General features: G+C 41.2%; 1 protein-coding gene across 2 annotated transcripts in view; it reads right to left on the bottom strand.

Annotated features, from left to right (window-relative positions):
• The window catches only part of ptprdb (protein tyrosine phosphatase receptor type Db), a 147,317-nt gene that overhangs the window by 23,853 nt on the left and 108,019 nt on the right, over positions 1-15,445 (bottom strand). The window contains exons 11-28 of one of the 2 annotated variants that reach the window (XM_046046387.1): positions 15,238-15,255; positions 13,473-13,583; positions 12,375-12,386; positions 11,556-11,825; positions 10,937-11,046; positions 10,248-10,445; positions 9,836-9,961; positions 9,543-9,690; positions 9,256-9,401; positions 8,827-8,971; positions 7,609-7,911; positions 6,247-6,440; positions 5,336-5,362; positions 4,653-4,770; positions 3,765-4,352; positions 3,259-3,353; positions 2,530-2,786; positions 891-984 (exon numbers count right to left, since the gene is read on the bottom strand). In XM_046046387.1, the coding sequence (XP_045902343.1) occupies positions 891-984; positions 2,530-2,786; positions 3,259-3,353; positions 3,765-4,352; positions 4,653-4,770; positions 5,336-5,362; positions 6,247-6,440; positions 7,609-7,911; positions 8,827-8,971; positions 9,256-9,401; positions 9,543-9,690; positions 9,836-9,961; positions 10,248-10,445; positions 10,937-11,046; positions 11,556-11,825; positions 12,375-12,386; positions 13,473-13,583; positions 15,238-15,255 (2,960 nt within the window). The remainder of the gene's footprint in view (positions 1-890; positions 985-2,529; positions 2,787-3,258; positions 3,354-3,764; positions 4,353-4,652; positions 4,771-5,335; positions 5,363-6,246; positions 6,441-7,608; positions 7,912-8,826; positions 8,972-9,255; positions 9,402-9,542; positions 9,691-9,835; positions 9,962-10,247; positions 10,446-10,936; positions 11,047-11,555; positions 11,826-12,374; positions 12,387-13,472; positions 13,584-15,237; positions 15,256-15,445) is intronic. The other variant, XM_046046388.1, reaches the window with a different exon arrangement.

Raw genomic sequence — 15,445 nt, 5'->3', positions numbered from 1 at the left:
TATTCCTGGGTTTCCTGAGAAAACGCTTTGGAAAAGAACGGCAGTTTTGGCAATTTCATCCCACACAAAAACCCATCAGCGAAGGAACAATGGGCTGTATAAAGCATCATCACCCACAAGCACAAATGTCTCCATCATCAACTAAATTGCTAACGTATTTATCCACTGAGACTGTGGACACATAAAAGCTCTATTGAAACTAATCTCACACACATGAATGTGCTTTCAGAACAGTGTGATGAGGTGATGAAGTCTTTAGAAAAAGGCAGGAAGTGGAATAAGATGGGAAATGCTAGGTGAAAGTAATGCTTGGATTGAACAGGCAGTAGATGACAAGGTTGTCTACCTTCTCATAACAAGATACAAATAGTCTGATACAACAGAGGTGAAAAAATCCCTGCCAGTAAACTCAGCAACTATTCTTTGTTTATGTGACTTGAGAATTCAATTCAATTCAGTTTAAAAGTAGTTTATTCTGCCCTCAAGTGCCAAACAAAAGTGCACATAGACAATTAATTTACGCACATAAAAAAATATCTAGTTGAAATACATAAGGATTAATGGCCGTGGCCAGTCTATAGCTGGCCAACAATATACTATATAACAGTGCAACTGCATTTATCAGTCTATATACGAGGTAAAGACTGAAAAGCCATTTCTGGTACTGTGGCTGTTCACAAGTCTTTGGCTTTAAGTAATAAAAGAGGATATGTGTGGGGCCATTGAGATTCAATATTAATCTGTATCTCATATTTAATAGTAATCACCATTGCCCCGATCACCATCATCATCATTCTCCTCAAGATCAGTAGTACATCATAATAAGCTCTTTATTATGGCCATTATTTAGCTATTTATTGGTATAATATCCTGTCTGCTGCATGTCTCACCTCATCCAGGTTCATCTGGTCAGGCTCCTCCCAGGGATTCAGGAACTTCCCTCCTCTCTGCTTCTTCAGTGGCACCACCACCACATAGTAACCCCTGAAATACAGCATACACTGAGCTTAGTCTTAAGGAATTATACCATAGACTAGTGCATTTTTTCAATATTTCAGTACCTGAAGAAACATCAGTGCTCTGATATTTAAAGGAATAGTTTGACATTTGGTCATATACAGTTATTTCCTTTTTTGTCGAGTCAGATAAGAAGATTGAACCCGCGTCTCATGTCTGTACCATGAATGTGAAGTTACATCAAGCACCAAGTTAACTTAGCATAAAGACTGGGGGAAACAGCTAGCCTAGGTCTGTTCAAAATTAACAAAATCTGCTCACTAATTAACATAGCCCATCTCTTTTGTTTAGTTAGTTTAGTCCAGTTGTTTAATTATTGTTTTTAAGAGGTGCTTGTAGGCATAGTTTGATCTTTAGAGAGTGTCAGGCTAGCAGTTTCAAATGCTAAACTAACCGGCGGTAGCTTTGTATTTACCGTACACACATGAGGGTGGTCTCAATCCTAACTCTCAGCACAAATATGTGAATAAGTGAATATGGATATTTGCTAAAATGTTCAACTATTCCTTTAGTGTTCTGCTTTAAAATAACTACGTAGTATTGTAATATTAAAACAGAATATTTCTGCAGCAGCAGCTGTGACACCACACTCTAAATCTAAGAAGTGTGCTTGTTTTTGACACAGAGGGCCATGTCTGATGCCATCTGTGAAACAAAAACAAGAATATCACTGGAGTAGGGTAATTTTTCAGAAGCGGTCAGACTGTATGCACCCGCTGAGTAATGAGGGCACTGACACCAAAATTATCCATGGGTCCTCAATAGATGACTCACTCCAGTACTCCAAGTTTACACTTTAGCATACACTACTATGGCGAGTGATACAGTAGAAAGTTTATTTATGTCAAATATGAGAAAATGAGAATTTGTTTCGTCTCTAAAGCTGAAAAAGCAAGCAAGATAAAATGATATGTTCCTAAATCTAGCAATTTGGTATTTAGAGAATTGATTGATGTAGAAGTGTCCAAATAACTAATCACAATTGTAGTAAAGTAGTAAATAATTTAAACAGCCAGCTGATTATAGTTTGTATAACTATCCTGAATCAAGGCACCTACTGTAAAAGTAGAGACAAAGAGAAAAATGCTGTTTGGGACTATAAAAAAACAACCTCCAAACGCTTCTAATGTGATAGAGACACACAGCAGGAAAAAGGCTATGAGAACATGTGAGTAGCACTGTTATGATTCAGGTTGTGCTTCAAGGCTAAAGGACTGCTTTCACTTGGTATCTTTATTTGTTCTTGGTTACAAAAAGCAGATGAGATTATCAGCTTTGTGCTTTCATTTGGCCTCTTGTAGGAGTTTCTCAGACTTGCTTTGCTGCCAACTGAGAGAAATCCCTCCTGATAGACCAGTAAATGAAAAGCAGCAGCAGGAGGAAGAAGAGGAATTAACTCACAGGGTCTATAGAACAGTTCATTTGTAAACAACCTAATTGGACAGGTTACTATTAAAACTACTTACATCTAGAGATTACAATAAACCTCCTTAACCTATCCATAATCACTACCTGACTTTGGCTGTGGTCTGCACATTTGGAAGCTGCACAGTCACCATGCCGTCTGCGTTGGTCTTTCCCACCACCATGGGTTTGGTTTTTAGGATGTCGGGGGCGGTGGTGGCGGTGACACGGTGTTGCAGACCCCCTGCGCTGTTGGCCCGGTTGGTTAGCAGAAAGGAGTACTGGGTGTCTGGCTCCAAGCCAGTGATCAGCTTCTGAGTCTGCTTCCCGTCTACTTCCACAGACTGGCCTTTTCCATACAAGATCTGGACACCCGGTAGGTCACATAGTTTCAGAGTTAGATTGCATACGACACAGGGTAAAACACACAATGCAGCACATATTGTCAGTTCTCAAATAGTGCCTGATGCCTTTATTTACCTCAACAGAAAGAACCAGGTGTTTAATTCACAGAGGATAGTATTTTTTTAATTTCTTCTGTTTTATTGGTATATTTGATTAGTACAAAGTCTCTGTGTTTTTGCCTGTTGTTAATGTTCTGTTGTTGGTGCAAACTACACACTTCCTCTATCTATTTTACATTAAAAGTCTTCCAGCAGCTCAAGGCTTTATCAATTATGAAACAGGAAGTTGAAATTCATTAAAAGCAACCTAACACAGAGAAAAACAAGCAATGAATTTACAGTTTTCCCCAAAATGTATTCAGCCTTTGATTATTTGTACACTACCTGAGACCTGACCTGAGACCTGACCATGATAAAATGCAAATTTACTCACAGTGAATGGCTGGGCAGGGTTCTTGTCTCGGATCTCCCAGGACAGCAGAACAGAGTTCTTCATGGCAGCCTTTACTCTGAAGTTGGTGGCAAAAACTAAGGGAAAAAAAAAATAAAACAAAAAAGAACATGAATATGATTCCAGTATCTGTTAACTTCTCTACTAAACCAAACGTAAGGGCCTTACCTGTGTATCACTCTCTAGTACCAGTCTCAAGCTAGCTATCTGCTCTGATCAACACACAGTGAGTTTGACTGGACAGGGATACTCGCCCAACACCCAAGACTCTTACCTTGATTTGGGAAAAGGACGTTGGGTCTAAGACTACAGTGACAAGACAACGAAAAAGGACACTTAGGATGTTGTCACCAGATGTTGTGTGTCTGAGTGTGTGTGTGTGCATGTGGGACTTAGTGTGCACAACAAATGCACAAATGTTCTGTTAGGAAGCGTGTGTTGCATCCTGAGCGATGGAGATGGGTTGTTAGAAAGTGAGTGAGTCCTACCTTGGTCTAGCCGCTGAGTCCTAAACTGGACACTGGAGCTGTAAGGCCCAGGGCCGACAGCTGTGAATGCGCACAACCTGACATCATACACAGTATCGGCACTCAGGCCCTCCAACAAAACACTCGACCCTGGAGCGGGCACCACAACTTCTGAGGCGTTCCCTCGACTGTTTATATCCTTATACAGCACTGAGTACTTCACAATTTTCCCATTTTGCTCAATTAGTGGAACTGATTTCCACATCAGCTGGAGGGAGGTGGCGGAAGCTTCCTCTAAGATAATATTTTCTGGGTATCCACTTGGGACGTCTTCCGGAGTTGTCACTTCCTTTACAGCCTCCTCTCCGTAGCCCATTTTGTTACGGGCAGAGAGTCTGAACACATAGTTAGCTCCCTTGTGGATGTCCTGGGCGGTGTAGCGGTTCTCCTTGGAGGGGAACTCCACTACCGTAAAGGGAAGAACGTCGATGCGGCCAAAGGTGAGGCGGTACCCCAGGAGCGGGGTGGGTGGGTTAGGAAGTGGGTACCACTGAAGCAAAGCAGTACCTGAATCAGTGGCACTCACCATCAGTTTGGGCTTCTCAGGCACTAGAAAGAGGGAAATAGCGAGTGTAGGAGAGAGAGAGAATGATCAAAAGATAATTAGAGGATAATTGCGAAGCACATTATTCATGGCCTCAAGCAAAATTGCAAAATATGATTAATACAGAACCAAATGACTTCTTACTGGCAAAGCAAGGTGTGACAGAGAGAGACATAAACCAATTTAATGATTTAATAGCCTCTAATGATCATTAGTGATGCTTTAGTCTCAAAGATCATTACTAGTTGTGTGTGTGCTTATGTCTTTCTGTATGTTTGTGTATGAGTCTGTGTAGACACACTTACGTGGAAGGGCGCTACAGACAGAAACAGGTTTGCTGCGAGCGCCATCACCCTTGGCGGTGTAAGCCCCCACTGATACAGAGTAGGAAGTGTCTGCCTTCAGGTCTCCAAGAACCACCTCCTGCAGAACAACAAAAAGCACCGTCAGCTGCAAAGCAAAGGCAAGTCCTTTTGTGTGCCCTCAGGACACTGAGCAGGGAATTCAATTGAATAAAAAGTCTGGGTCAACCTGTTCAAAAGTGGTCAAAAAAGGTACAGCGACCAAAGGTACAATTCTGAGCTTTTTGTCTGACAGCATACCACTACAGTTAGTTACTCGGCTACTTTCTACACTAACAATACTTTTCTCAGGCCAGAAAGTACATTTTGAAGTTATTTTTCCTTCTTTCATTTGTCACCTAGCTGCTGCTTTTGGAAAATGTGCAGTTGATATCGTTTGCTATCACCTCAACAAAACTATATCAAATTACCTCAACAGAGCTCAAAATGTGGTTCAAGGTCCTTTATTAAAAATCCTGGGGAAAACAGAAGGCTGAAATGAAAAAGGGATGTCCTGCTGGGTTTTAAGCCCTCACACTGGTCATTGGAGATTTTAAAGCTACAATCTCATAAATATGACTCATCTACTCCCTGTCCTTTGTTGTTATTACCATTAAATAAAATGCTTAAAGAAGGATGTTACTCACATATTCAGCTGATTCATCATTTTCCCACTGAACGTTAGAACAGTAGAGAAAAGAGAAAAAGAGAGAAAAATCCTTAATATTTGGGATATAATCAAAAAGCTTTCACTGCCAATGTAATAATGTTCAAGATAAAAAAATGAAGCCTGGTAGACATAAGCCAAAGCAGCGATCATGTAAAGGACAGATTCTGTTAATTTTAAAGTAATAGTTCAACATTTGGGAAATACGCTTATTCCCTGCCTTTTCAAGAGTTAAGAGATAAGAAGATGGATACCACTCTCATGTCTATGTGTTAAAATATGAAGCCACTGCCTGCAGCTAGTTAGCTTTAGCTTAGCATAAACACTCTAAAAATTGATTAAACCAACAAAATATAACGTGTTGATTTTTGAGCTTTAGAGGTGCTGATAGGCAGATTTTGTTACCTTAGGACAAAATCAGGCAAATGGTTTCCCCCTTTTTGGAGTCTTTATCCTAATTTAAGCTAACCATCTCCAGCTGTAGTTTCATTTAACGTGCAGATATGACAGCGTAATTGATCTTCACATCTGACTCTCTGAGAGAAGGCAAATAATATATGTCTCAAAATATCTCAACAAACTTAAGGAAGGTTTTAGCTTAATATGTTCGTATATTTGGCATTATTCATAATATTTTTAATACACTCAGTTGTTAGACAGGAAATTAATAGAAGCTGTGACAGATTGCTATATTGAGTGTTGTGCAGACAAGGAATAAGAAAAAAATCTGGCAAAAAGTTTATTTTATCTACATTAATAGATGGCCACATGCTGGCTCTCTCATCTATAAAATAGGTAAACCAATGTGTTGGGGGAGCTCATAAGTTCTTCATCAGATCCTGGCTCAGGTCATTGGTTCATAAGGTCTTAGAGAGTATATGTTAGCGTTACCTGAGAGTCCTCTATGAGGATGTCCTTGACGAAGGGTTGACCCTGAGGTTCTCCGTAGTTCATCCTCACATAGTGGACTTGGTAGCCTCGGATCTGACCGTGCTGCCGTTCGGGCGCCGGTGCTCGCCATTTCACCCTAACAGCCGAGGCGTTCACAGTCTCTGCCTCCACCCCTCGCGGAGGACCACTTGGAACTAAAAAATGCATTTTGGGATAGAGGTCAAGGGTCACAGATGATGGACACTCAAACCTCTAAAGTAAAGGCCTTCACTTTAGTGAAATAAGTTTATTTTCTAATTAAAAATAGATTGGTTTCAGGGGCAGATAAAAAAAAAAAAAAAAGCTGAAAAATTAAAAAAATGCAACCCTCCAAAAAGTCTAAAACTGCACTGATGTCAGGGAAAAAAGTCAAAATAGTAAAAAATGAGAGTGCTTGAGGAAAAACATGGTGGAAAAAAGCAGTGGAGGATAAGAAGCAAATGTAGAGAAAGATAAGAATGGCAGATAGAAAAGGATTTGTTGCCACGGGCAGATAAACAGTGGCAGGCAGTCAAAGAGAAAATACTGTTATCAAGAAAAACCTCTCTCGTGCAGCCAAGAACTACACTTCTTCCAAAAATACAAAAGTCAAAACAAAACAAAACAAAAAATACTCAAAGGGAAAAACTCCAGCCACCTCTTGCTATCTGACTGACTGACGCATAAGCACTCTGAAGAAAGCTGAAGTCAGAAAACTTCATAGCGAAGAAATTGGGAGTATGGGATATCAAGCATGAATATTGCAGAAAATATTACAAATTACCCAAGTCACAATAAAATGCATCGATTAAAGTTAGCTTAAAGATGTTCAAATAATTGTCTATGACCTGGAGAGGAGTTGGAAGGGCAGTAGGTGAGTGAGAAAAGGTGGAAAGGTGTGGAAAGGCCAAGGTACAGCTACAGCCAAATAAAAGTGTTTGTTCTGGTATTGTTAGTAGACAATATAGTGGCAAATCCCAGCCATCCCTTTTCCCAAAAAAGAGGGGATTTTAGAAGACAGGGTAGAGTGTGGAAAAAAGATGCTGGTAAAAAAAGAGGATACAAACGGCTGCTGGAGAAAAAAGGGTTGCTGTTGACAAGAGAAAGCAGTGGTGAGGGAGAGGCAGGAGGAGATATCCGGAAGTTGGAAGTTTCTGGTGGTTATGGAGGAATAAAGGAGAGGTTCTGACAGTGGTTCTTAAATGCATCATCCGTTTAGATTGCAGCTCGAAAACTTGTTAGTTTAAGGTGCTTTGAGCTCATTAGTGCTATGTTAGTGAGGTAGCCATTGTTAGTGGGGCGGACCATCCTAAGACAGGCAGAGGGGTTTGTTTGGGAACATACCATCTTCCTCGGTGCGGATAAGCAGCTGTAAACTTTCTGGTCCATCCCCAGCTTCCGTCTGCGCTCGTACTGTTATGCCGTACTCAGTCCATTTCTCTAGGTTTTCCAGGAGATACGGAGAACTTTCCGGAGGAATTCCATCGATTCTTTTAGACATCTTGTTGCCCTCAGTAGTGGAGTACTGGATGGAGTATCCTGTAATGATGCCATTCTGAAACTCCAGAGGAGGTGGAGCCCAACTTACCAGGACGCTGGTAGAACTAGGACTGGTGCATGTGATGTCCTGAGGAGGTGCTGAAGGAACTGATTGGCCAGTTTTCGAGGAAGCACAGTAGGTGTTGTTTGGGTAAATGTTATTTGGTTGTGTGTGCATGTTGTCATTGGTGGGGAGAGAGGTGAGGGAATGAGGTTTGCCGTGAAGGAACGGGGATGAAATTGAGCAGATGAGAGACAGAGAACAAAAGACAAAGAAACATAAAATGAAAACAAAACACTGGAGAACAGAAGCTCTTACGAAAAATGACCCTGTGACTAGAAAGCAAGATGGCTGAACAAAGATACTGAATGATGGGTGTCAACTTCTGTTTGGTAGAAATGTTTGATTAATGAAAACAAGTGAATGGCTCTTGAAAAGAGATGCGACACAAAAACGCTGACTAGAGTTTTAACACACAGACATACCTGCCCACAACTTACTTGTCCTTACAGCCTACCCAAGCCTCTGTGATCCATGATGGTGTTCTCATCTCTATCTAGCAACCTTTGGCTTCTTACCTTGTTTTTACTGATTCTCTTACAGACCTCAGATTGGTGTCCAACAAATTAAGTATTGTTACTTTGCTGTCAATTATCCATAAGCTGTTTGGCACTATATTTGATGAAATACCATGGACTGAGTTAAGTTCTGAGAATCATAAATTAGCTATTTAATGATACATTTGTTGAAATATCAAATCTGAGGTCAGTTAATGTCTGGATTCATGACGGCCCCTTTGTGACAATGCAAAAGGAAAACAGCCAAATGTCTCAATCACATACAAATGTATGATGGCATTTCTTGAATTTGTGGTTCAACTTTTGTCTCAGTTCTCATTTTTGCATTGTCATAATTTAAACGTTTCTCTCTCATGCACACACACACACACACACACACACACACACACGCACACACCATACTCACTCAAACACACACACGGCAGTTTTTGTGGTTGGACCTACGCGTCTGTGGCGTGTCGATGGACACCTCGTTGGTATACGCCCCAATTCCATGCTTGCTCTTGGCAGCCAGTTGGAAGGTGTAGGTGGAGAAAGGCTTCAGGTTATTTAACAGGTACGAGGTGGTAGGCTCAAAGCTCACTTTCTTCTGAAAGGACATGAAGACAACGGGACAGCGGAAGACGTCAGGTTGTGAGAAAAATAAAAGAAAAAAGGCTGTATTTACTATTTCACAAAAGAGCATCCTTTAAATTCCCTATATAGAGTTAACTTCTGATTTTGAGATCAATTGATCTTGTGTTTGCCCACCCATCCCTCTATTCACACATCTGTTCTTTAATCTTATCATCCATCCAACCATCCATTAACGTATTAGTCTTGCAAAACAGTCCTCTCAGCTACCAATCCATCTGTCTCTCCCTCTTATCTTACCTCCTCTGTGTCATCAGCTCGTCGGTAGACCAGTTCATATCCTGTGATCTGGTTGTCGGGACCACCCTGGGGTGGGGCTACCCAGGACAACAAGATACTGGTCTCAGACTTGGCCTCCCCCTTAAATTCTGAAGGTTGGGATGGAACTATAGAGTTGAGGAAAACAGGATTAGTTTAACCACGTTAAGATATTTTATTTTATTTTTGAAGATAATAAGAGCATTTGTTTTCAGTAGCATCTATAGCAAGCAAAGCCTGACATCCCTCTCTTGCTTCCTGTCTCTTACCTCCAGTCTTTGCTATAATCTGCAGGTCCTGGGACAAGGGTCCGTCTCCTACAGATGTGAAGGCCAGCACTCTGATGTAATAAGTCTTGTTGGGAGTCAAACCCTGGATGGTGATGAAATTGGCGCTGCGCACCATCTGCTTCTCCCACTGCACAAAACAAGTACACAACACAATGCATGACTGGAAGTAGACACACAGATGAACACTCATGTAATTAGACACATGCAGACTAGTTATCAGTCTATTTGTGATTAATAAAAGTAAACGAAAACAAGCAAATGCAGGTACACACCTGGTTGACTGGCAGAGTGTTGTCCGAGGTGTAGTAGACTCTGTAGCCCACCACCTGTCCGTTAGGTTCCTCTGGTTCATCCCAGTGGATAATTGCTGTTGTCGTGCTCAGCATTCGACCTCTGACCTGCACGGCAGACAGGAAGAACTTCAGCCCTGGGATAAAATGTACTGTACACTGGAGCAGGTTTTCTGTCAGTCAGAATAACAGGCAGCTAATAATACTGCATAACAACCAAGCTTGAGGTAAAGTTATTCTATGAGAACCAATAACAACAGATTGAAATTGCAGCTAAGAATTTAAGTCAACTTGTTTTTCATACAGGATCAAACTAGCTTATTCCAAATGATAGATGCAATATGACTGTGAAAATGGCATTTTATGAATTTGCTCAATTCAGTGAAACCCTGACCTGTCGAGGGGGCGAGGAGGGGGCTTGCTCGGCTGTCCGAGCCTCCACCACCTCGCTGGAGGGGCCCTGGCCAATGGTGTTAACGGCTGCTACCCGAAAGTCATAGTGGGAGTATGGGCTGAGGCCACCCACACTGTAGCGCGTTGTGGCGATGCCATCAATCTCTTTGTAGGGGTCCTCTGATCCTTTGGCACGGTGCTGGAGGAAGCAGGACAGGAAGAGGCAAGAGAGAATATGAATAAGAGAGAAAGAATATGCTGATTTAAAGACAAATTTATACAGAGAAAACTCTACGTATAGCTCTATCTACATATATGTGTACATACAAACACACAATATATATCAATACACAATAATAACCACCAGATTTATAGAGATACTACAGGTAGGTGTAGGTGTCCTGCTTTTTGTGAATGGAGTACTGAGTCATTGCTTCAGTGCAGCAGTTTCTGTTTCATTCTTAACATTTCAATTCATTAGTCCTCATGGTCAGAGAATACTCATAAAACAGAACATCAGATTTCATTTGAGCAATTTGAGGTGATTTTATGACTATCAGGAGAGACAATGCACATATTCTTTTGCAGCCCTACTTACTGATTTAGGCAGTTAATAACAGTTTATGTGCATATAAAACTCTACAGCAGCTCTTAAGATCTGTGTGCACATGCAATAGCTCTGTTACACACCTGTATGATATAGTAGGAGACAGGCTCAGGGTTGCCAGAGTCCCAGGTGAGTGTAATGCTTGTTGCAGTTCTCTCTGTCACCACAGGGATACCAGGAGCCTTTGGCAAAGCTGAGACACAAAAGAGAGAGAGAGATCTTACACACTATCCCTTTATAGTTAAGAAATCATCTGATAGACTCAGTATCCTAGAACTATACAATGGAATGAAGAATTGGACAAAAAAATATATAAACTTAATTGGACTAAACAAATATAATTAGTTTGTTAAAAGTTCTTATCACTTCAAGGATTTATATAGACCATATTTAATCAATATTATGTGTAATTTTCACATACTTTAATACAATGAAACATATTACAATAATACATATGTACATACAAACTGTACTTCTTATCTCATATATCTTTTATGCTGTAAATTTTCTTTTTAGTGTACTACACTCATTCCAAGTGAAGAAGGCCATGCTGTGGTTTTGTCCTCCTAAAAATACTCTTTTAAATAAAGTCAGAAGCAAAGTCTCACCAGGGGCAAGGTCAAACCATCACTTCCCCCTCTTAATCACATGCTCTTTTCTCCTCACCCATAAGCCTCCTCATATAGAGGCTAATAAACCTACCTTTCACAATAATCTGTGCCACCGCCTCAATCACACCAAGCGTTGACATAGCGACACACGTGTAATTGTTGGACTGGCGTACGTCAGTCAGTTCCAGGACGTTGCGCCCGATGGGCATGTCATCCTCGGGCGTCAGGTCCTCTGCTCCCAGCATCCACTTCACATACGGCATAGGGGAGCCTACTGCCACACAGGTGATGTTGACGTTGCCCCCTGGCATGATCTCGCTGTCCGCTGGGGGGATGGAGAAGCGAGGGGGGACACGACGCACTGGACCAGATAGCAATGAAAGCGTGAAGAGTAGAGAAGTGATTAGAAATTCATCTCTGAGTTGTTCACTAAAGTGCAGAACAGTGAACGACAACCAGGGTCTATACACTATATAGTATGATCATCATTTTGGTTGTTGTTCCGTGTACTCTGAGATTATGTTTTATGGCATTCAAAGAAGACTGCAAGCATTCAGACAGTCTTGTACATCACCACTATCCGCATGTGAAATCAAAATGTTTTATTCATGCTGTTTTTAGGTGTGTTCCATTAAATATTTTATGAAGTAAAACACAAAAGATACTCACACACACACACACACACACACAAAAACTTCACAGCAAACACACATGCACTTACAGGGAAAAAAAGAGGAAAAAAAAGAAAGCAAGGTACAGTATATCTCTAAAGAGTAAACTGTACAGGCAGGTTTAAACCTTCAGTACTGCACATAAAACAGCCGAGACACACAAACACAAATAGCAGTTTAATGGAAGAAAAGAAAATACTGGGGAGAGACTCAAAAGAGACACACAGTACTGTACCAACCTTCTCGCAGCTCTGCAGAGGGAGGTACGACAGAGCACGGCGGGAGGAGGAGAGAAAGGAGAGGAAAACAGAAAATATCAGAGAAGAGACAGGAGACACAGAGAGAAAACAAGTTAGACAAAGGAGCATGGCAAGGTGGCAACAGACAGAGAGGGGAGTCAAAGAGAAAAAGGAAGAAAGAAAGAAAAAAAAAGAGGATAGTAAGGAGAGAAAACAGAGGCCATAGATGGCCAGTGTGCTGGTGAAAGCCTTCCTGTTGAAGGCAGCCTCCACTGTTGGCTGTCTCCATAGACCGCCTGTCAAACACTCACTGAGCAGCACTGCAAGATTTTACTGGCCCTGCAAGCACTGTTAGACGCACATCACTGACTCTGTGCTGTTTGTGTGTGTCTGTGTGTGGGTGCATATGTGTTTATATAGTTTTAGTGTAGGACATAGGTGTGTGTTTATGTGTGTGCATTTGGTCGTGCGTGTGTGTTTGTTCCGTATCCCTGGGAGCGATGTAGGAGTCAGAAAAGCACGTTACGCTGTTTAAAGCCTTTATTTATTTATATATTTTTTTGGGCGAGCAGACAACAGAGCAAAAGGCCACGGGAATAAAAATGTCTCCAAGATTTCAAACGTTTGGCGGGTATGTGTGTGGATCTGTGCGTGTTGAATAAGACAGTGCCTGAGGAGGTGAGATGCCTGTCAGATTTGGGGGAGAAACACAAGTCTTAACCAGACAATGATTTGGTTTTTCTCTGAGGTCTAAAGGCTAAGAAGGGAGGGCAGAGAGATTAATAGCCTGAGTGAAACATTCAGCCTTAACTGATGTAAAGGAACTCTCGTTTTAAAATCCATTCTGTTTTATGGCTCTACAGCAAAGAATTCTAAAACACAGCAAGTTTCATAGCACCACATCACATTAATATGATAAACGCACATTCCTAGCAGAAGGTGTCTATGTTAAAAAGAAACCCAAAAAAACATATGAATATCTTCTAGGAATAGATGTCCCAATCTACACATCCATTATAAACGTGATCCTTAAATCTAAGTGCTCTAATTGGACTCTGGTTCTCACAGGAGAGGCTGTTTTTTTCACCCCAATCTTACCTCTAACATAGAGGTTCGCTGGGGTGGAATAGCGTGTCCCATCACTGTTGGTCGCAACGCATTCATACTTCCCCTGGTCTGACTCCTCACTCATCTCTATCTGGAGAGCACCTAGATGGATGGAGAGATGGACAGGAGAAGTAGAAGACAGGAGAGGAGAGAGAGTCACACAGAAAGATAGTGAGGAAGAAAGAACAATTACACAAATGTGGAAGACGTCAGATAATTGGGTATTTTCTATAAATACATCAACATAGAAATGGTAAGAACTGCATAAACAGTAAATGAATAAAAGAGAGTTTTCAGCGAAAACAAGCTGAGATCTGTATGAAGAACACAAGGCTACAAAGGGAGCCAAATCTATAGGGAGAAATCAACACGTTTCTACCACTGTCAGCAAAAAATTTGCCCAAAACAAGGGTCAGCTTCCTGATTTAGAAATGGGAAGGAAACAAAAACAAACACAAAAAAGCACTTATACAAAGCCTACAAAAAACGGAGAATGTTGTCTTCATGCAAGGCAGAAACAAATCAACCAAAATGCGGAGAAATCCAGTCACAAATGCAGTATTTTGAAAATTCTTTGCTGAAAATTAAGATGTAGTTACATTAGGGAGCATATCATTTTTCAGTCTTCAAGGATAAAATGATACAAAGACGCTGCCATGGCAATAAGATATCCCCCCCCCCCCCAACCCTTTCAGATCCACCAGTGGGATCAGGAGTGTGATGTCATTTTAAAACACACCCAATAAGGAGGTAAAAATCATCAACCGACCTCCATCAAGGCCAACAGATTTTAAAAAAAAGGAACGACATACGCAAAGCCTTGGGAAGGGACCGATGCTTTCTCGCTCCCTGAAAATAGAAAAACTGTCAAAAAAGTCAACCAGAAGTTCTTTAAAGATGGTGTGGTAAGGCAAAAAAGCGCCCATAAAAACTTTATCAAAAAAGTGGTTGTTTGGGGCTTTTTATCAGCGATGACAAAGAAAGTAAGAGGGAAGGAATGGTAAAAAACCATGAAGAAATGTGTGTGCCTGTTTGTGTGTGTGAGCACACTAACGTCTGCAAGTGTGTCTGAGTCTTTGCCATCTGGACTTTTCAGGCTGAGCGAATAACAGCTGGGAGGGAAAACAAAACTGGGACGTTTGATTGGGCAAATATAGACAAGGTAGAAAGGGGAGAGGCTGGGTCAAGCTTAGGTCAAGACCCAAAAAAAAGTTAAAAAAAAAGAAGAAAAAGAAATAATATCCGCTCACAAAAACAATTACAATGCAAACAAACAGAGGTAAAAGTGATGCTGTGTCACCTCAACTAAGCAACAAAGAAATAAATACAAGCTGTAAACACATGACACTTTAGACTGAAAGTAGATGTAAAAAGCTACATGATGTTAAACAGATGGATACAAAAGAGAGATCACAATATGGCAAGGAAGAAAGCGATGTGTTAAAGAGCGAACGCTGAGGCTGACATGAAAGAATAAAAGGATGAAGAGAGGATGAAAGACGAGAAGTGGGGAGGTGATTAAAAGTCATAGTATAATGAATTGCTTGCTCAATTCCAATTCCCTCCTCTTGCACCTACTGCAGATCTGAAGCAGCTGGATGAGTGTTACCAATAAGGCGTCCTGAGTCTTTTGGACTGTACACTCATATTGATGAATTCACCCAGAGCTGCTTTTCAGATCTGTGACACAAGTAGGAACCAGGGGTTGAAAAGGAATCAGGCCACTGTGTCATGTTGGTCCTCCCAGCAGTCTTACCTCGTATGGGCGTGCCACCTGAGTGGGCAATGAATGCACGAGATTAGAGAAGGAGAAGAAGAAGAAAATGTTAGTACCACAGGAGGAGAAGGGGATAAGGGAGGGAGGGACTGGGGGGGGGGGGGGTAACTTGGAAAGGAGCAGAATCAAATTAGAGAGAAAGACTCAAATTATAGATCCTTAGAGAGTGAGAGAAAGAGAGAGGCAT

This window comes from Micropterus dolomieu, linkage group LG04 (assembly GCF_021292245.1).
Source record: "Micropterus dolomieu isolate WLL.071019.BEF.003 ecotype Adirondacks linkage group LG04, ASM2129224v1, whole genome shotgun sequence".
Taxonomy (NCBI): domain Eukaryota; kingdom Metazoa; phylum Chordata; class Actinopteri; order Centrarchiformes; family Centrarchidae; genus Micropterus; species Micropterus dolomieu.
Note: the sequence above shows the minus strand (reverse complement) of the source record. Positions and strands in the feature narration are given on the sequence as shown.